The sequence below is a fragment of the Phaenicophaeus curvirostris genome, chromosome 12 (assembly GCF_032191515.1).
Source record: "Phaenicophaeus curvirostris isolate KB17595 chromosome 12, BPBGC_Pcur_1.0, whole genome shotgun sequence".
Lineage (NCBI taxonomy): Eukaryota > Metazoa > Chordata > Aves > Cuculiformes > Cuculidae > Phaenicophaeus > Phaenicophaeus curvirostris.
This window is the reverse complement of record NC_091403.1, coordinates 16,422,816-16,441,019: the sequence shown is the minus strand read 5'-3', so window position 1 is coordinate 16,441,019 and position 18,204 is coordinate 16,422,816. Positions and strand designations below refer to the sequence as shown.

The following is an 18,204-nucleotide window of genomic DNA, read 5'->3' as shown; positions in this document are numbered from 1 at the left end:
TTTTTCTAATAACATATTTGCTCGTGTAATGGGCAAGTGCACGCAGCAGCCCAGGGGCTGTGCTCTGTGACTGGTAACTGTGGGGGAAATACTTAACAGATTAACAGCAGTGTTAGAATAGATGTGTATGACAGCCTTGTTAAAGTTTTGGAGGGCAAACCTAGGGGAAGAATGAACAGGCTGGGTACCCTGAATGAAGAGTTTTACAGACCTAAACCAAATAAATCCTGCTTTTGGCATGATCTTCAGCCCTTGGCCAAGTTTCTTCAAGAGATCTGTCAGTTAAGGTCAATGAGACAAGCCTAGGAGATGTCGAGCAACTTTGACTTAGATGGTGGGGTTGTCATTTTGCAAATGCTTATCCACATGTGTGGCTGAAGAGTGGGGACAGAGCCATGGAATCATTAATTCCTAAGGACCACTTGTGAGTCAAGTTTGGAGAGCGTGTAGGCGTTTGCAGGATGGTGTAGCCCTAGACTCTCCGAGTTGTTTGCATGTTTCTCTGAGTTTCTATGGATTGCCAAACACAATAGCCACCTCTAAACAAAGACATGAAATAACAACAAATATAAATAGGGAAAAAGGGCTAAACATTGTTAAAGTAAAGTTTAGTGGCTTTGTGGTTAACATAAACAAAATAAAAACCCCAACATCAATAAAAGTTTCAGGGAATGTCCTGATTAGTTCCCCAGTGCTTTGTCAAGGAAAAAAACCTTCCACACAATATTTTAATAGCTATATGTGAGCCTCCCACTGAAATTTCTGCCAAAGACGGTTTACTGGTTCTCCTAAAAAAGTCAGCTTTTTGGTGTAATTCCCAGGCTGTGTTCAGCAGGAGTGTATTAAGGATGTATATTGGGGTGTAGGGGGAGTATTAGACTTGATGAAATGCTGTGTTTCTCTCTCATAACAAATAAAACAAACATTGCATATCTTTTATTAGCTACACAATGCTAATTGTAATGATATGTCTCCTGGAGTTTCCTTTTCTCCTCCAGCCTTGTAAAAGAAATAGCAGGAAAGAATGGAATTAAAATGCATCACATTCTCCCAGGAACTGAGGAGCCTGTTAAATCACAGTAAAAACTAACTAAATAAAAAGACTACCACAGCAAAGCATCAATTTTCCATAAGTTGTGTGAACATCCATAACCACTGACAGCATATTAACACTGTGCTTTGCTTTGCTTGTTTTAATCATAAGAATTATATGACTTGAGAACTTAACTCCTAATAACAGAGCCTAAACCCTATTAGCATGTTCAAATAAGCATTTGCAGGGAGGCTGTTAAAGATATGTCAACAATATGAGCTCAGCTTTTTTCGTAATGGAAAACACACATAGCTGAGGACCACGTTTTATGTGTCTTTAAAGAGAGCTGGTTCAAATGAAAATAAATAGAAAGCGCTAGTAGAGATACTCACAGGGATGATCTGTCCACACACTCCGATGGGTTCATGTCTTGTAAACGTAAAATAATCTCCATCTGAAACAGATGAGCATGGTTACTCTCAAGGGCAGTTTGACTTGGCAGAACAAAACAAAAAAGAGGTGGAAAAAAGCTCTAAGGATCAGTCTTTGATGGCAGTAAAAAAAATAAAGAAGTCATGGAAATGTTTTTTCATGAGCCAGCATGGGAAACCTAGGTTCAGGAGCAACCTAATTGTTCATTCTGTAGGACAAAGGAAGTGGGCATGCCATCAGAAAGTAACCTGCTTTGTTCCTTGGCAAAGAGGACAAATGTACCACAAAAAAGGGCAGCAGCAAGGAAGCCAGTTAGTGGCCTCCACTGATTGCAGGGTGAGAGGAGTGAAGGAAGAGTCACAAAGGCAATTTCCTGAAAGGCATGACTGGAGCACAGCAATCTGAAGGTATGATATACCTTCATATATATACATATAATATATACAAGCAGATGTGGGATAATGCAGTAACATACATCTCACTCATCTTCCATTGAAGACACAGGCAGTTTAAAGTAATGGAATGATACGCCACACTCTGTGGATGTGGAATGAAGAAGGGAAGCCCGTGACTGATGTGTAATTGAGCATAATTTACTGCAAAAGACAAAGCTAAAGAGAATACAGGGGTCATCGTATAGCCATGCTCTGATAGCTGATGTGGAGGAAGGCCAGTATCGGAAATAGCCTCAAGCTAAATGGGCAGTTAATTTAGGCTGACAGGGAGAAGTTGGATGCAGCTAGAAAACAAGGAACAGAGAATAAGGAAAGTTTTCACAAACATTTTGGACAAGGCAGAGGTGACTAAATAAATGAAGGGACCATGTCAACGGTATCTTGGAAATTATGGGCTTTTCTCTCTGAACTTTGACAGAAATAAGAATACAGACTAAGAAAGATTCTAACAACAAGGATGTAGGAAAAGAAGATTTTATGTTCACAAACAGCAAGTGTGGATGGTATGAGGCTAAAGGGAATTAATTAACTCTCTGGTCTGGTAATTATTTTTAAGGTCCTGATGAATAAATATGGCAAACAACCTCCTGAAGTGAGAGGCATCATTAATTAAAGTGAATGCTACACTAGATCTGCAGCCCTTAACTAAACCACTGTTGAGGTTAGGTCAGCTTGAGTTGGGTCATGAAATAAATAGATCTGTGAATTGGGGACAGACCTGTGGGCTGTGGGAACCTTTCACATGGCTCAACCTGCTCAGAACAGTGAGTCCCTGTGCTAGCTCATTTTGCACAACTGGTGTAAGTGACTGTTGTGAGGCAGAGGGAGTTCATGCTCTTTCACAAAGCTGCATGGTTGTTCCTGCTACAGCACTTGCCTGTGGTCTGGGAGTATGTGCTGAGGCTATACATGCTGTTCTACCATGTAGGTTTCTTCCCAGTTGATAAAGAGCAGGAAAATTACCTGCTCTGTGTGGGGTTAAGGTGTTTCGTCCAACCATCAGCTTTGTGTGCTTGGCCTGCACCCATGCAAAGTAGATTTACAGCACATTTGTACCTAAATTGAGTCTTGTAGCTGTACAAACTAGTCCAGGCTCAAACCATCTCTGAATTTAGATCAAATGTTTTTCAGTGAGGCTACAGCTCATCTAGAAAAAACTGAATATCTTTACTTAGTAAAGTAAGTTCAACTAAGGGTGGGATAATGACAAGAATGTTACATAGACTCAATCACAGGAGAAGATTTACTAGTATAAGAAATGGTCAGTTGGAGGAAGGGAATAAGAGGACAAGAGGTTACAGTGCTTTTGCTCCCATTGTCAGTGTCCGACACAGGGGTATATGCTGTCCTTCACACAGTGGGAGAGCATGTGGGCAGCCGTGGCTTCTACCCTGTTCAGTTGGAACTGCAGACAGCCTTGTTAACATTGGGAAAAGACCTAATTTCACAATGGAGAGTACACCTTGCTGCAGTGTCCTGTACCATATATACATCTGCTAACAATAAATGGGTTAATCCATAAAGCTTCTTGGGTTTAAGATTTCAACTTGAATTTGATTAGCAATAACTTATTTTTAGTTCTGCTTATTTCTGTACATCTACTTTACAGGATTTGTGCAGTAGAAACCGCAGCTAGAGTAGCTCATACGAAATAATTATCAGAAAGTTAACAACAGTCTGCAACCAAGACAAGGGACAGAACAGAGGAAGTAAAGGAAGGAGAGCGAGAGATGAGAAAGATTGATATCAGGGAATGGAGGAAGAAAATAGCTGATGAGCTGGTTTGCTCTGCATTGACAAAATGTCACTGCAACATCTTGATCTCTAGATACTTAACAACTTCCCAGTGGAGATGAGAATATTTATTTCACAAGTAGCGATGATCAGCTTGATTTTCTAGGCTATCTTTCACAGATACTAGCAGACAGGTTCATAGGAAGAATCATCACACCAGACAGAAGTAAAGTAGAAGTCAAAATACAGAGAAGTATATACAGGCTATACGGTGTAAGTGCGTAAGAGGCACATAGAGGAGTCAGCTAAAAATACCAGCTTGTACTTGGTAGTACTGTGAGAGGTGGGTGCTCGGCCAGAAGGATGGTGACAACATAACAGTAACACAGTTATGTTAGCACTGTCTGACTTTAGATTGTCACTGCATAATCATTGCCACATGTCTGCGTGCTTCATAACATAGTTATAGATAACCTGAAACTACTTGCCAAGTCAGAGAAATGGTGGTTAATTCTACCGAATGTAGGCAGAGCGATTCCTCCAATGCAGAGGTGCTTGCCCTGCTTTCTTCCAGTAGACTCTAGATAGCTGCCCTTTTTGACACCCACTTCCAAAGTTCATCATTCACAGACTTACTGTTAAGATAGGACTTTTGAGGTTGCTTTCTAAGAATATCTTTGTGACCATACGTGACCTGAAGTTATTCAGAAGCTTCAGAAGCCCCTGGATAGGCCAAAGCTGCACCTAAGAGCTACCTCATCCATAATGTAAAATAAGCTGTTGCCATGGCAAAACAACTCCAGATTGATGAAGTCAATAACTTCTCTTCTGAACAGTGAGCAAAGAAAGCTCCTCCGTGCTCAGAAATTAAATAGGAAACTTTTGAAATGTTTTAGAATTTTAGTATCAGTTTATACAAGCCATGCTAACAACACTTATTCTAAGATGCCGTTGCTAGCTGTAAGCCAGGCGAACCTTGCCTGAGAGGGATCTGACAGTCCGATCCCACATCCAATCCAAAAACTTGTCTTAAAAATTTTTTTTAATATTCTTAGCTGATGTAAACTGCCATTCTTCAGTCCTCACTGATATTAATAGAGCCAGATCAATTTGCAGCTGCTTAGCACCCGGTCTAAAGATTTTTATATTTTAATCAGAAAGAAAGCCCCATTTATCCAGGGATCTCGCTTTGGGACAGCAACACCTTCCACAGATGTGTTTGCTCAGATTTCCATCAGGAGATGCATAACAATTTTATTTGCATAATAATCATAATATAGTCACATCTCATGTAGCAGGCCACAGCAAACAAGGGGGTGAAGGGAGGCAAGATGGTTCTTTAAGCTGTATCATACATTGATTCAAAGATACATTTTTTACTTGCATTTAGTTCATTATTTTAACTGTTTCTAGTCTAGCTTCATTCTGTTTTAATTTAAATCAAGGCTTCACACATGGGAGCAAGCAAAGGGCATGTTTTAGCAGCTCTAGGACCAAAAGGAATGTGACTGTAAAATGCACTGTTCTCCATCTACTTGCCTATCACTTGCCTATTTTTATTTTAAGGAAGAGAAAACCTCAACAGAAACAGATGAAAGATTTCAGATTTATTAGCACACTGAACGGAAAGAGAAAGAGATTTAATAAGGTTTTTATTTTGGTTTTGTTATCTTGTTTGGTTTCCTTTGATGAGCTGGTGGTAAGTGAATGTAAAGAAGACCATTATTTAACACTGCCCTTTCTCTAACACAGTTTTATGAGAATGACAAATTTATGGTGTGAAACTAGAGGAATACAGAGGAGTGTTTAACCCAGAAGAACTAAGTATACTCCGAAAATCTGTGAATGGACTTAAATTCTACACTACTGCTAACTGTGTTTGTTGGCAATGAAGTTTGCATTTACAAAGGTTTGCTGAAAATGTGCCTGCCTCTCCCCCAGCATAGCCTACCTCACTGTAAAAAATCAGGATTTTCATTAGATACACTACTTGAGGGCAAGAATAAGCAGAGAATATTTATTCTCCTTAACTTGGTGATACCTATTGGTGACTGAATTCCATGTACCTGTGGGGCTAACAAGTGAGAAGAAGGTCTTCACTGACCATGGAGGAAGGGATTAGGGAACAGGAAATTTGCTGATTATATGAATTTATGGTGTGCTCTCCACTTTTGCATGTTTTAGTGTGAAGGGCAAGCAGCAAAACCAGGTTTTATGACTCTCAGCTTAAATGACTGTGGAAACCTTAAAGAGTCCTTACAGGTGAGCCTACACCCAAAACATTAATATTGTGGTTTCTTCGTGAAAATGTATTAGTGATGATAAACAACAGTCAGTACACATTGCAGTTTTAATAAGCTGAAACACCATGATGAGTAACACTGCAGTAAGAGTTACTTGATGTTCTTTCCTCCTGAAAGTTTTGGGGCCGCATTTGCAACTGATCTGCTTACCTAGCTGTGATAGTTTTGTGCTTTGTTGTACAGAGGCAAGCTGCTGTACTGCAGATGTGTTACATAATGTGATTTTATGGAAACAGGTGGGCAACAGCAAAATTCGTTTACTTGTGAGTGTGTCTTCCTTATCCCCTTCAGTAAAGTGTAATAAACATATATGTGCAACAAACAGTGTACATCATGAAGCCAAAAAGAATCCATAGAATAAATGCTCGTTTTCTTTAATGTTTTGGCAAAGTTTTATTTTATGCAGGTAAAAGATGAGTACATTTATCTTAATGACTGTACCTGCATAAAATCATTCTTTGATTGTGTGTCATTTTGCATAATTATAGCAGTTAGTACATCTAGTCCAGACTGCAAATGAATATATTTGCAGCAGAAAATGCAGCCTGTGTTTATTAAACAGCTGCAAGGGAGGGACAGGAGGCAGAGACTTGTTAAATAAAAATAATGGTAAGGATTTTTTTCTGTTCTTTTGTTCTCTTTCTGTTCTCTTTAGCAAAAAATAATAGCAGAATAACTGATTTCCTAGCATTCATAAAGATACACCTCACACATTCAATATAAAACTCATCCCACTGCATAATTTGAAGAAGCATGCTTAACAAAGTGTATCTGCTATGTGTGTACAGTTCTCTGTAGTAATTCTCTATAGTAACATTACAGACTCTCTCAAAGTACAAATGAATTTGGATCCAGTGCTAGTCCCAAGTAAAATGGTTTGTGTAGGCAGCAAGAAGACATATATGAAGAAGATATATAGGTAAGCATATTGTTTCTTAAACAGGTAGTTAGCATAATTTTCATGTGTTCCAAGGTATTTGTCAGGAATATGCAACACCCATTTTTATAAGTGTAGCAATATCTAAATGAAGGTGTGAGCTATTTCCTTCTCAGATCCATGTGAATGAAACAAAACATTCCTTGAGATGTGCATGTGGGGCAGAACAATAGCAGGTCATCTAGTCCAGCCCTTGCTGACTTTTAAACATCTGCTTTGCAACATATTACACACTATAAGACCCAGACAAGGTTTTCTTCTACCTCTTACAAAGCTGTAATCTATTAAGCCATTTGGCCATGAGAAGGTATAGGTGCGTACCTGTGCTTTAGTCCCCCTTACCTACTGGAATGGTCATTCCATGGATTTTGTCTGCCCAGCCAGCATAATACCTCAGGGTTTTTATGACTCCCTGAAGATCAACATAGAAAGCTTGCAAGAAAGGTTTGCCACTGTTCAGTGATTCCATAGTCTAGAGGACAAGAAAAGTTAAGAGACATAAGCACAGTGCCATTTACAGACTGTTGTACTTAACTATTCACTACCAGAACACTTCTTCAATCATGACAGATTTTAACAATGACTGACCAGTTATGCCTTGGCAGAGCCTTAACTGACAAGGTTCAGAATAACTATCTGATCCCCTTTGTTACTTCTTTTTGCAAATGTGAATAAAATGCATTTTCCTTAAAAAAAAAAAAAATAATCTGGTTCCTTCTGGAGAATTCTGCAGTGGCTGTGATTTTAAGAGTGTGTGCATGCGTGTGTGCATTTATGTGTCTGTCTGTCCTTCTGTCTTGTGGGTCTGCATGTGTATCCACATGCATGTACATGTGGCTGTGTGTATTTTGGACAAATAGCCACTGTGTTTGGCCGAGATCTATAAACTCTAAAGTGCTTTAATGACGAGCCAAGATAAAAATGCCTGTCAAACTAGGTTCTGTTATGTTAATGATAACAGCTGAGAAGGGGCTCCTTGTAACCCCATATTAACGATCTGAATCCATAAAGAGAAGAATAGACATATCCCTCTTTATATAATTGATGTGAATATAAAAATTTCTCTATATGGCTGCCAAGACGCCTGCTGAGGTCTGAGATATCTATACTGTACAGCCAGTTTATTTATTGCCATCAAATAAGCAAACTCTCCTCTAGGGAAGCTCATAAATTAACAAGCTAATGTCCTTATTTTTAAGTTAATATCCCAATTTTTAAAAGTATCTTATAAGCTATCCTCTTAGGGGTTCCTAAGATCATTTAGCAAAAAGAATCCAATAAAATATCCTAAGATATTGAGCAGCTTAACTCATTCTCAATAGTTGTCTAATAGAAATCATTAAGAATGGGCAAAGTACGGCCATGTGTAACACACCAGCCATCAAATGAGTTTCTATAGAGAAGAATAGAGGCCTAATTCTGTACTGACTTATATCCCCAAGAGCAATTAATGGCACTGCCTGCAGTGCAATTCAGTAAAGAACTTGGCTCTAGAAATACAAATCAAATGACAGGCAGAGTAAACTTGATTTGCTGTGCACTTCCTTCTCCCCACGGCGATTTTACAGTATACACTGGTGGTAAGATGATTTAAGTGTTGACAAAGCTGGAATTAAGATGTTCACCAGCTTAGTTCAAAGCACTTGACATGCGGAAAACAACATTAACAATGCCACCATTTAGATGGCTTCATGCGTGAGTGAAATAGTGCGATACCCAGAATTCATGTTACCAGTTGAGTGTCAGTAAGCATTTCACCTGCCATTTCATTAATATCTGCACAAATCACTTCACTCAGTCTTCTATTTTTTATTTTAGAAGAGTTACAAGCGCACATAAGAGGCATACACCTGTGTGCACACCCATTCATTTGTCTGATGTCCAATTAGCATCTCATTTGTGTCAATTGGAAGACTTGTTGATTTTTATGAGCTTTGAATCAGGTCTTAAGTAGACAGTTAGCCATCCTAGCCATCAACCAGAGGGTAGTTTTCAAAAATAATTCATTTTAACACATTTATGAACTAATTTGCTCTCAGAATGTTAAACGGACAGGTAATTTGACTTGATTTTTATGCACCACTTACTGCAAGAATTGCCCTGTCCCTTTCAACCAAGTCTGCTAGCTTATCCAAAAGATGGCCTCTTTCTGATGCATCCATTCTCCTCCAAACTGAACCCAGGGAAAAAGCAAGGCGAGCTGCCCTCACCGCTTTGTCTGTATCAACCTGTCAAGAAGGAATTAAAAAACAAAGGCACTGAGGTAAATAACATCACCAGGCTTATGAAGCTTGTTATACAACCTCAGTCATATGATGGGGTTTGGAAATGTGATAAACAAAAGAACTATCCAACAGTGCTATTTTAGACCTGTTGCTTTGATCTATTTATGCATTTCTACCCATTCACAGGATGCGTTACCTTGTCAGCTTCCTGGATCTCGCAGATCTGCTCTCCTGTTGCTGGATTATATACTGGGAATATTCTCCCACTTTCAGAATTTTGCCACTCATTATTGATGAAAATCTAGAAGAACAAGAAAAGTCATCAGTCCTCCTGCATGAACAGTAATTTAGGTAACAACAAACCCCTTGGAAAGGCTGCAGATTCTAATACAAAAGAGTTAACATTTATTTATGCCTGTGAAAAATCACAGTTTGCAAGAGTTCAGGCTAAGGGTCAGCCCCTGATGTCTTTCAGTGTTCTGTGGCAGTATTACTATAGAAGCATCATCAAACTCTAAATAACTTGGTTGATGTTCAAAAACTGTAACGAATAAACTAAAAAAAAAATACCTGCATCAGTGAAAAAGCCTTGAAACTGCTGGAGACAAGACAGGATTTAGAGTAATCATTCAAGTCAGTAAGTAAACATTTGCCCACTAATACAACCCAGTGAAGGCTGAATAATCTCAAACATCACAGTTCTTCAATACACAGTCAGTTGATTATGGCTACAGTGATGGCTTTGCAACACAGAATTAACTTGCTTATCTGCTTGGAACAATGGAAATTCTTAAATTCTCTCAGTGTTGACATCATTTTAGCTGTCACGGGCAACACAAATTTGAATTTTAATGGTGTTGACAACAGCTGTCTTAAGAGAGGTGATGACAAGTGAGTTTATTTAAAGGCATACATGCCAGTTGTTTTCTACTGAATGGCTTTCAAGAAGAGGTTGCAATTATTTATAAACAAATATTAAATAGGTCTCTCTAGGAAACAACTGAGTGAAAGGTTTTCCAGGTATTCAGTCTCTTCCTGTCCTTGAAATCTTCCTGAAAATGGAAGTGTTTGAAAAGTCCAGGCACCATACAGGTTCTTTGGAGCTCTGGTATCAATGTTCTTTCATTGGATTCCATGAAATACAACTTTAAATGTGTAAGGAAAGATTCTAGCCTCATTTAAATCAATAGGCATTTTACCACTGACTTCACTGGAGGCAGTTCACCCCTAGACAGAATGAATGTTCATCACCTTTTTTTTCACATGAGGGGTTAAGCTGTGTTTATAGAGACAGGGACCTTTCTCTCTAGATAAAGCAAAGCCAAGCCCCATAATCATTCAGATCCTATGACTGTGGATGAGTAGAAAGCCACGGGAACCTTTGAAAGATTCAGGAGTCTCAGTTCCAATCTGAGATACTCATATGGCAGAAAGCGGGCTATCTTTTTAGATCATGTCTACAGAACAAGAATGGATGATACATTAAGTATTGGTCCAGTTTTCTCACAGAATCACCACAGACTCTGGGACAAAACCCTGTCCCACTGATCAGGCAGACTAAACATCACAAAGGACTTGTTCAGAGCACTACTTTGCCACCCCTTTAATCTTGCACTTTCTGCTGTCTTACTACTGCGCAATAAAGAAGCTGTTATCTTCATACTGGTACATGGCTCAGGTCAGCCAGATGAGCTCAGGAAGATGATGGAAGACAGTTCATATGTAAGGACTTTGCTTAACTGGTGTCATGGTGTTGGTTCCTTTTTTCGTTTGTTTGTTTTCTTTTTTTTTGCCAAGTTTGATATGGCAAAACCAGCACAAAAAAAAAAAGCCGCCATGATTTTCAGGTGAAAATGAGTAGAGTGTAATACTGGTCCTTTCTAGTCAAAGAACGGTATGATATAATTATAGATCCACTGCCAATTTTTTAGGCTTGGAAGAATATGGTGAGGACAGCTGCACCAGCCTGCCGGCTAGTTTAAAACTTACTCTAACCTAAGTGTTTGCAGCTTGCCTGATGGCAGAGGAAAAAAAGAAAAGCATCAGCATCAAAATGCCTGGTGTTTAAAGCCAGAGGATCACCAAAGCTTTAACATACCTGCAAGGAAGAAAGAAAACAAGTAGAGAAGTAGTCACAAATTGATGACAAGAAACTGAGCTGGGGAAAAAAAATCAATACTGTTTTAGCAAAAAAAGTAGCCAAGAGAAAATACAGTCAGAAAGCTCAAGATGGAACAGTTACAACATGAAAGAGCATAATGGGTCAGTAAAAGAAAAAAACGTGGTGAGATCACTAGTGTGCCTGTGGGTTTTAAAGAAAGTAAAGAAAATGCACACTTACATTTGCACATGAAAGCAAAGATGCATCTGTAGAGTTTTCTGTTACCAGATGTGAGCTTGCTCAACCTATTGTTCAAGCTAAATGGAAGGCATGTAGCTGTGTTCTCCACAGTGCTTATTAGCCCAGGCTCAGTGCCACGCTTACTGCAGTGATATAGCTTCTGGTTCAGAGCTGACTTGTGCCCAGCCAACTTAGGACATGGGCAGAAGGAACCCGTGGCTGCCTGGAAAAGACCCTGATGATATAATAACTGTGCAGAGAAACCACCAACTATGTGTGCTCTTGCTTTTATGGATGCACTTCCATTCTGTTTCCTTATCTGGCCTAAGCAACTTTGCTTTGTGCTTTTTCATCTGTTTCAGTGCCTGCCCTTTCTTTACTTCCCCTCATTTTTTTTTCTTGGGCTTCAGACATAGCTGAACCCAGGAACTGCCGCACCATCACCCATCCCTCACGGTCTTTGCACATTGTATTTATTTTGAACCTGTTCAAGGCCTTGGACTGTAAGCTCCTCAGACTGTGGGTGGCGTTTTCCTGATCAGCGATTACACTGCTTTGCAAGCTGACGTATTGGCCTCATTAGGACATTCTGGAACTAACCCAGCCAAAATAAGACAATAAAAGAATCACCAGCATGATCCCTAGTGACTAACACCGTAAGTTTAAATCCTCTGGTGTATCATTGTTACTTTTTAGACTGTAAAAGAAACTATGAGATCTGTAACCTGTGTGGAAGAATGATTTTACTGCCATCCTTTCCACTGAGTTCAATGGAGTTAACTCCGTGCCCAAAGTGCGTGGGGGGGGGGGGTGCTGAGGAGGGAATGGAGGGGAGAAAAGCTTGTGGCTTCAGGAACAGATGGCCAAAGGAGATGTAAGGATGTTTGTTTAAGGTTACAGTATGTACATAAACACAGAGGTTCCTTGTGTGATCTGTCTTGAAAGAATAAAACAGTTAGGTTCAGTACGCGAACCTGAGAAGTGGAGGCAACCACAATTCAGTATTCTTCCGTTATAGAAGTGGTCTGTTCTGTTTTAAAAAGATTACAAAATGCTAACTACATTCTGCTGGGATGAACAGCTATCATCAGGTTTGTTAGTACACAGGACACATTTGTTCTTAAAACACATTTCACCCTAGGAATAAGAAATAGCGCCTTGAAATTACAGAAGAATGTTGCAGTTCAAATTGACCGGAACTATAAGGTGTACTGTTTTACCGAATGCTCCGTTTATGCCACAGATTTAGAGAAAGAACGGTAATAGCAAGTATTTCAGATAGGACATGGGAAGGATCTATTTGGCATAAAGTTAGAGTTGAAGGCAAGAGAAATTGCTACTGTTAATGGTTAATGTTAGTTTCTTCCTGTTCCACTTTCTATAAACAAGGTATTGCCTATACAAGCTCATTACTGTAAACTGAGCACATCTAAATTGGCAGTAAAATCAGAGTATTTACTCTAGTGCACAAATAAAGTACCTAGTCCCATGTTTTGGAACAGTTTCAAGACTTGAAATGCAGCAGCTGGCAGCTTTACAAGCAAAAACTTACACTTAAATAATTCACTTTTGAAAGTTTTAGGTGTTCTGTGTCAGGTAGTACCATTCAGCAGATATTCCTACCACCAAGACGCAGATTCTTTTGCAATAAATTTGCATTCACAGGGGCTTTTATAGCTCTTCCAGCACTACTGACTCCAATGGGTGTTGATTAAATGTATATATCCTGTACATTTAATCTGACTTTCATTATGGCCACTTCGTAAAAATGCCATGAAATGGACAAGTGATGACACATTGCAAGAACAAGGAATCCCTGCAAAGCCTCAAATTGGTTTTTTTTCTGCCTTATTTATAGGGACCAAAGTAAAGGCTAACTCTAAATCAGGGAGACTATTTGACAGCAAATGTTCCTATCTATGGATTATATATAACCCATCGTAAACACCAGATGAAAAAGGGGTAACCCTAGAAAAAAAAAAGAAGGGTTTGCTTCCATGTAAATCATGCTACAAATTGGACAACACCCAGTGAGTTCATTGTTCAACTCAATTGTGAAGGCTATTCACATTTACTATTCCCCTGGAATCAATGTTAATTAAAGCTGACTGGAGCTATAAATCAGCCTTTGGTTTTTACAACTTAATTCAGCATTAAGCATATATATGTAAATAAAAGGTAACTGATTAACCACTTGAGTTTTCCAGGAGTTACTGAGGTAATTTGTTTTTGTTTGAGTCCTAGCGTTACCTTTTGTGATTTGCAGTGAGGAAAAGAAAAAGTGTATAGTATGTCATGTATTTGCTATGTGGTATTGTAAGTAATCAAATAATCTGGGCTGTTGGGTGCTATCAACAAAACTGTGCCAAAATGGAAAGGGAAGAGAGGAACACTTGAAAAGTTTTGGAACATGTGAACATTTAATTTGCACCCAGTGGGGGAAGAGAAAAGGCAACCCCTCCTGTTTTACTTCGGTGTCCCTGTCAGTACAGTAATTTGTCCCAGAGCAAACACAACTGGTAAAACAGGCAATGCCTGACGAAAGGGAGGAATCTGGCACTGATGCACAGTGATCCAAGGAGGAAATGAAATAGTGTATTCTCCAGCAGTGCCACCTAAGGCAGCATGCAGAACAGGGCAGCAGCTGAGGTGTGTGTGGGATGGCAAAGCTTCAATCAGGCCTTACAGTGTAACAGGCATGGTTGGAAGCTCCTGTTTGCTCCTGTGAATGTGCACTTGGAGAGTCATCATTCTCATGAGATTGCATCATAAAGGTCTCTTGATAATATCGGTTCCTTTCCAAGTGAAAGATGGAAAGGGCATAGCATTTTCCTAAAAGAACAAACACATCCCTCCTGGTACTCACAATAATTTCTCTCTTCCTCACATGCACACGTGTTCTCACAGACTTTCTGAGAGAACTTTGCAAGCTAATGGTTGCTAAGTTTGAATTCTGCCTGTGACTAAGTGCATACAGCTATTGTTGACAAAGTTCCGTAGGACTAATCAAGGTACCTGACCCATCCTACAGGGGACATAACTGGTCAGAGCCTTTGAGATGCTATAGCATACCAAAAGGTATTAAAAGGAACTGTAAAATTCAAAGTTATCATGTAAGAATTCAAGTTACTTTGAGACTCTGCTGACATCTGGTTGGAAGGAAATTATATATTGCATTTTGCATAAGACCTGAATTTCAAAAGCGTTATGCATTAAGTTCAACAGCATTTTTGGATGCTGATCAGTGTTGAAATCAAGCCAAGAGTAAATGTTTTCCACATAAAGGAAAGCAAATTAAGCTTTGCAAATAAACTACAATATCTTGTTTAAGTAGCCATCTGTCCCAGCTGTCTTACTAATAATTAGCAACTTAATGTTCATCTCAAACCATGCAGGTAATTGGAGTGATAAGTATTCAAAGAGAAAGGGATGTGTACAAAAGGAGCCCGAACAACCTAATCTGCAATGCAGTAGTAGGAAAATTTAGAGTAGAGAGAAAATGGATAGTATTGGGTGTTTTTATCCCTATTTACCACTGAGGAAACACAACTGTCTTTGCAGGTCTGTGTTTAAATATAAGTAATCAAAATGTGGCACAGAAATGATATCTCCATTGCAGCTCTTAGTTGAAATAGGTTTGGTGTTGTGGCACTGCAGATTCCGTCTGACGTTCACCCAGGCGCTAGCCCTGGATTTGGAAAATGGAACTGATTTTTAAATTCACTGGAGACTCATGCACACTCACTGCCTCTCTGTTTGTATTGTCTTCTCTGAAAACATACAGGGAAAAAGGCAATTTGGGCTCCTTTAATTCATAAGGGTAATCAACACAGGTGGCAACAATGTAGCTTTTCATTTCCTTTCTTGAAAATGTTCTCAAATGATGTGTGAGTGAAACGATGACCTACCTTCTAAATTCGATATTGCTTAGTGATGATGTCATCAAACATTTTCTTCAGGCGCCCCAGCTGTGTAAGTAAGAACTTCAGACAGTGGCCTAGCATTCAGCTCTTTGGAGGTGGAATTATTTTCCCATGGATTCAATAAACAATGTTTTTGTGCTGTTGCAGCTCCAGAAATGTTTTTTTGGTACAGGAAGAGGATTTTAACATCAAAATAATAATGGCTTCCCACAGGAGGTAGGGTTCTGGATGAATGGAGGAAGGAATGGGAAATTCCTAGCACAATTGATTTAATAGCTGGTTATAGTTTCATTCCATCAAAGATCTTTTTTTCATATGTGACTTTCTCCTTAGAGATCCTTCAACATTAAATCTGCAAGGATGGGGGAGGAGGCATCAGATGCCACAGTACTTTATAAAAGAATCACAGCTGTTTGGCCCTCAGCATCTTCTCATGGCTGGAGGCATTAAGAAATACATACTGGCAATTTTTTTTAGGTGGGGGGGACACACAACAATTTGAGAGGCATGCAAAAAATCCAGCAGCAGCATTTCCCTTGGTAAATGCTGCATAACATCACAGATACCGGGCACCTGTGCCTCAGTCTGGTCAGGAAATTTCATATCCTTTCCCATCTCAGCAACTTCATTTCCTCTCATTTGGAAACATTTCAAGAGTCCTAATGATTAGTACGATTGTAAGGGAATGAAGTAGAAGAGATTGCCAGTCAGAGGTGCAGGTTGTTTATTTTCTCAAGCTTTGTTTTCCTTCACTTTTATGGCTGCCTTGATACAACAAATCTCTCACACTTTAGCCAGAGCGTGTTGTGGGGCACTCCTGGGAGTGACTGGAAACCAACAGCTGGCTACAGAATCAGTAAAAATCTAGTTTGTAAGTAGGTACCAGGAAAAGAAAAGCCAAGCCCAGCAGACCGATTGCTGGCTGGCCAGCAACTGATTGGCAGTGCTGTTTTATATTTTAAAGGGGATTGTTCAGGTGAACAGCAAGAGTCACTGCTCCTTGCTGGCAGTTCACAAATCATGAGTAATGGGCTACAGACTTGAGGCCAACCTCCTCAAACATTCTCAGTGCAGAATCTTGCTTCTTGAGGCAACCCACGAATGAGCCTTTCGTTGGGCAGTGCCCATGTCTGCATCGCTTTCAAATACACATAAATCAAGGCAGGCTGAGTATCTTGGGCAGTCAAACAGAAATGGTTTTCACGTCATTTGTTATAGTTACCACAAAGCTGTATTAGTCCTGCAGAAGTTACACAGGTTTTGGCTCTTGTAATAAGATGCTTTTCAACTGTGGAGGAATTGCAGTTATTTCAAGAGGAGTAACAGTGAACTGTACATGAGTAACACTGAACTTTGTACTAAATCTAATTCTGGCAAGCAAGCTTCTCTGGTTTTCAGCCACAGGAGGTCCAATACCATCCACAATAAAATAAAAGGGAATATCCACTGGTTTCAGTGGAAGCTGAATCGGGCCACAGTTGATGAAAAGGAAGGAAGAGCAACAACCTCCAGAGGGATGTTTGGACTGGGAGACAAAGCTGTTTCACTGGAAACCTGACACCTGCTCTAGAGCCTGTGAGGTCTGCAAGGCCCAGACAAAACCAGATCACGTAATTTGTATTTTTCTCCTTTGCTTGCTGCATTGTCCTGGCTCCTTCCCTCCCCACGACCCCCCAAAAGAACAAAAACCCTAAACCAACAAAACACCAAGATTTGAAAAGGAGAAAGAGCTCTCTTCTAACACGGTATGTGTTTGGGGGCATTGAGGTTTTTTAAAACTCTTTTAAACCTCAGAACCAGAAGGATGATGTAATGGCTTTTAGACATCGGCAACCGTAAATAGGGGTTTCCTTCGTAAACCCAGTCTTGAAACTTCACTCAAAAAATCTAGAGGCCAATCTTCAGAGGGTTCCAACAAGGTTGGAGAATTTTAAACATTTACAAACATGCTACAGCAAGAGGATAAAAGAGTGGAATTGAAAAGAAAATGCACAAGAAGCGAATGAGGCTGCTCTGGTTTCACTGTCAGCACAGCAGTACGCCAAAAATCTAGTAGAATTATGTTTATGTAACCTGAGTCCTGTGCCAAAGGTACACGTCTGAATGAGAAGACGAGAGCATTCAGCTTCTCTGGATGTAACTTCCAAGTAACAAGGCCTGAGCCAAGCCTACTGAAATCAGAAATGGTCCTTGACATCAGTGGACTTGTGATCAGAAGACAAGTATGTGAAATAGGTGACTACATCAAGGTCTCAGTGAGATTTCAGTACACGTAAATGAAATCAGACTTCAGTGTGGAAGACATAAGCTGGAGGAGGATTCATATGAGCTAGCACCTAAGCAGAAACTCAGTATCTTTCCAGTCTCCGTGGGATGGGAGGAGAGGGAGCAGCACTCCCTCAGGGCAATACCCACTGCCTCAGGGATGCTCAGCGCAGTTGTCCCCCACCCTGTCCCAAGGGCCTGTCTCTCCACTGGCCCACTCACCTAGAGATCTTGTTAAGGTGCTTAAAGGTAGATACGGTGAGGCCCCTGCTGAGCCAGCTCACAGTTAGTAAATGGTACACTGGGGAACCGGTGTGACTGGGAAGAGAAACTGGGGGATCCAGGGTCTCTGAGCAGCAAATGGAGAAAGGGCTTGAAGCCTCCTGTCAGTCTGCTGTGAAAGTGGAACGTAACATGATTTTTTCTCCCTTATGTCCCAAATCCCTCACACCAAATGTTTGACCTGCCTGTCTTCCTGTCTTAATTAGTCTTCTGTCTTTCTGGGAGCTGGGTCTGTTCTTTTGCAAATGGCAGCACATCAGACAGGGGAAACCTG

The 18,204-nt window shown here is 40.0% G+C and overlaps 1 protein-coding gene across 1 annotated transcript in view; it reads right to left on the bottom strand.

Annotated features, from left to right (window-relative positions):
* The window catches only part of ALDH1A2 (aldehyde dehydrogenase 1 family member A2), a 56,927-nt gene that overhangs the window by 23,052 nt on the left and 15,671 nt on the right, over positions 1-18,204 (bottom strand). The window contains exons 2-5 of the mRNA XM_069866906.1: positions 9,316-9,420; positions 8,982-9,122; positions 7,237-7,366; positions 1,426-1,487 (exon numbers count right to left, since the gene is read on the bottom strand). Of these exons, the coding sequence (XP_069723007.1) occupies positions 1,426-1,487; positions 7,237-7,366; positions 8,982-9,122; positions 9,316-9,420 (438 nt within the window). The remainder of the gene's footprint in view (positions 1-1,425; positions 1,488-7,236; positions 7,367-8,981; positions 9,123-9,315; positions 9,421-18,204) is intronic.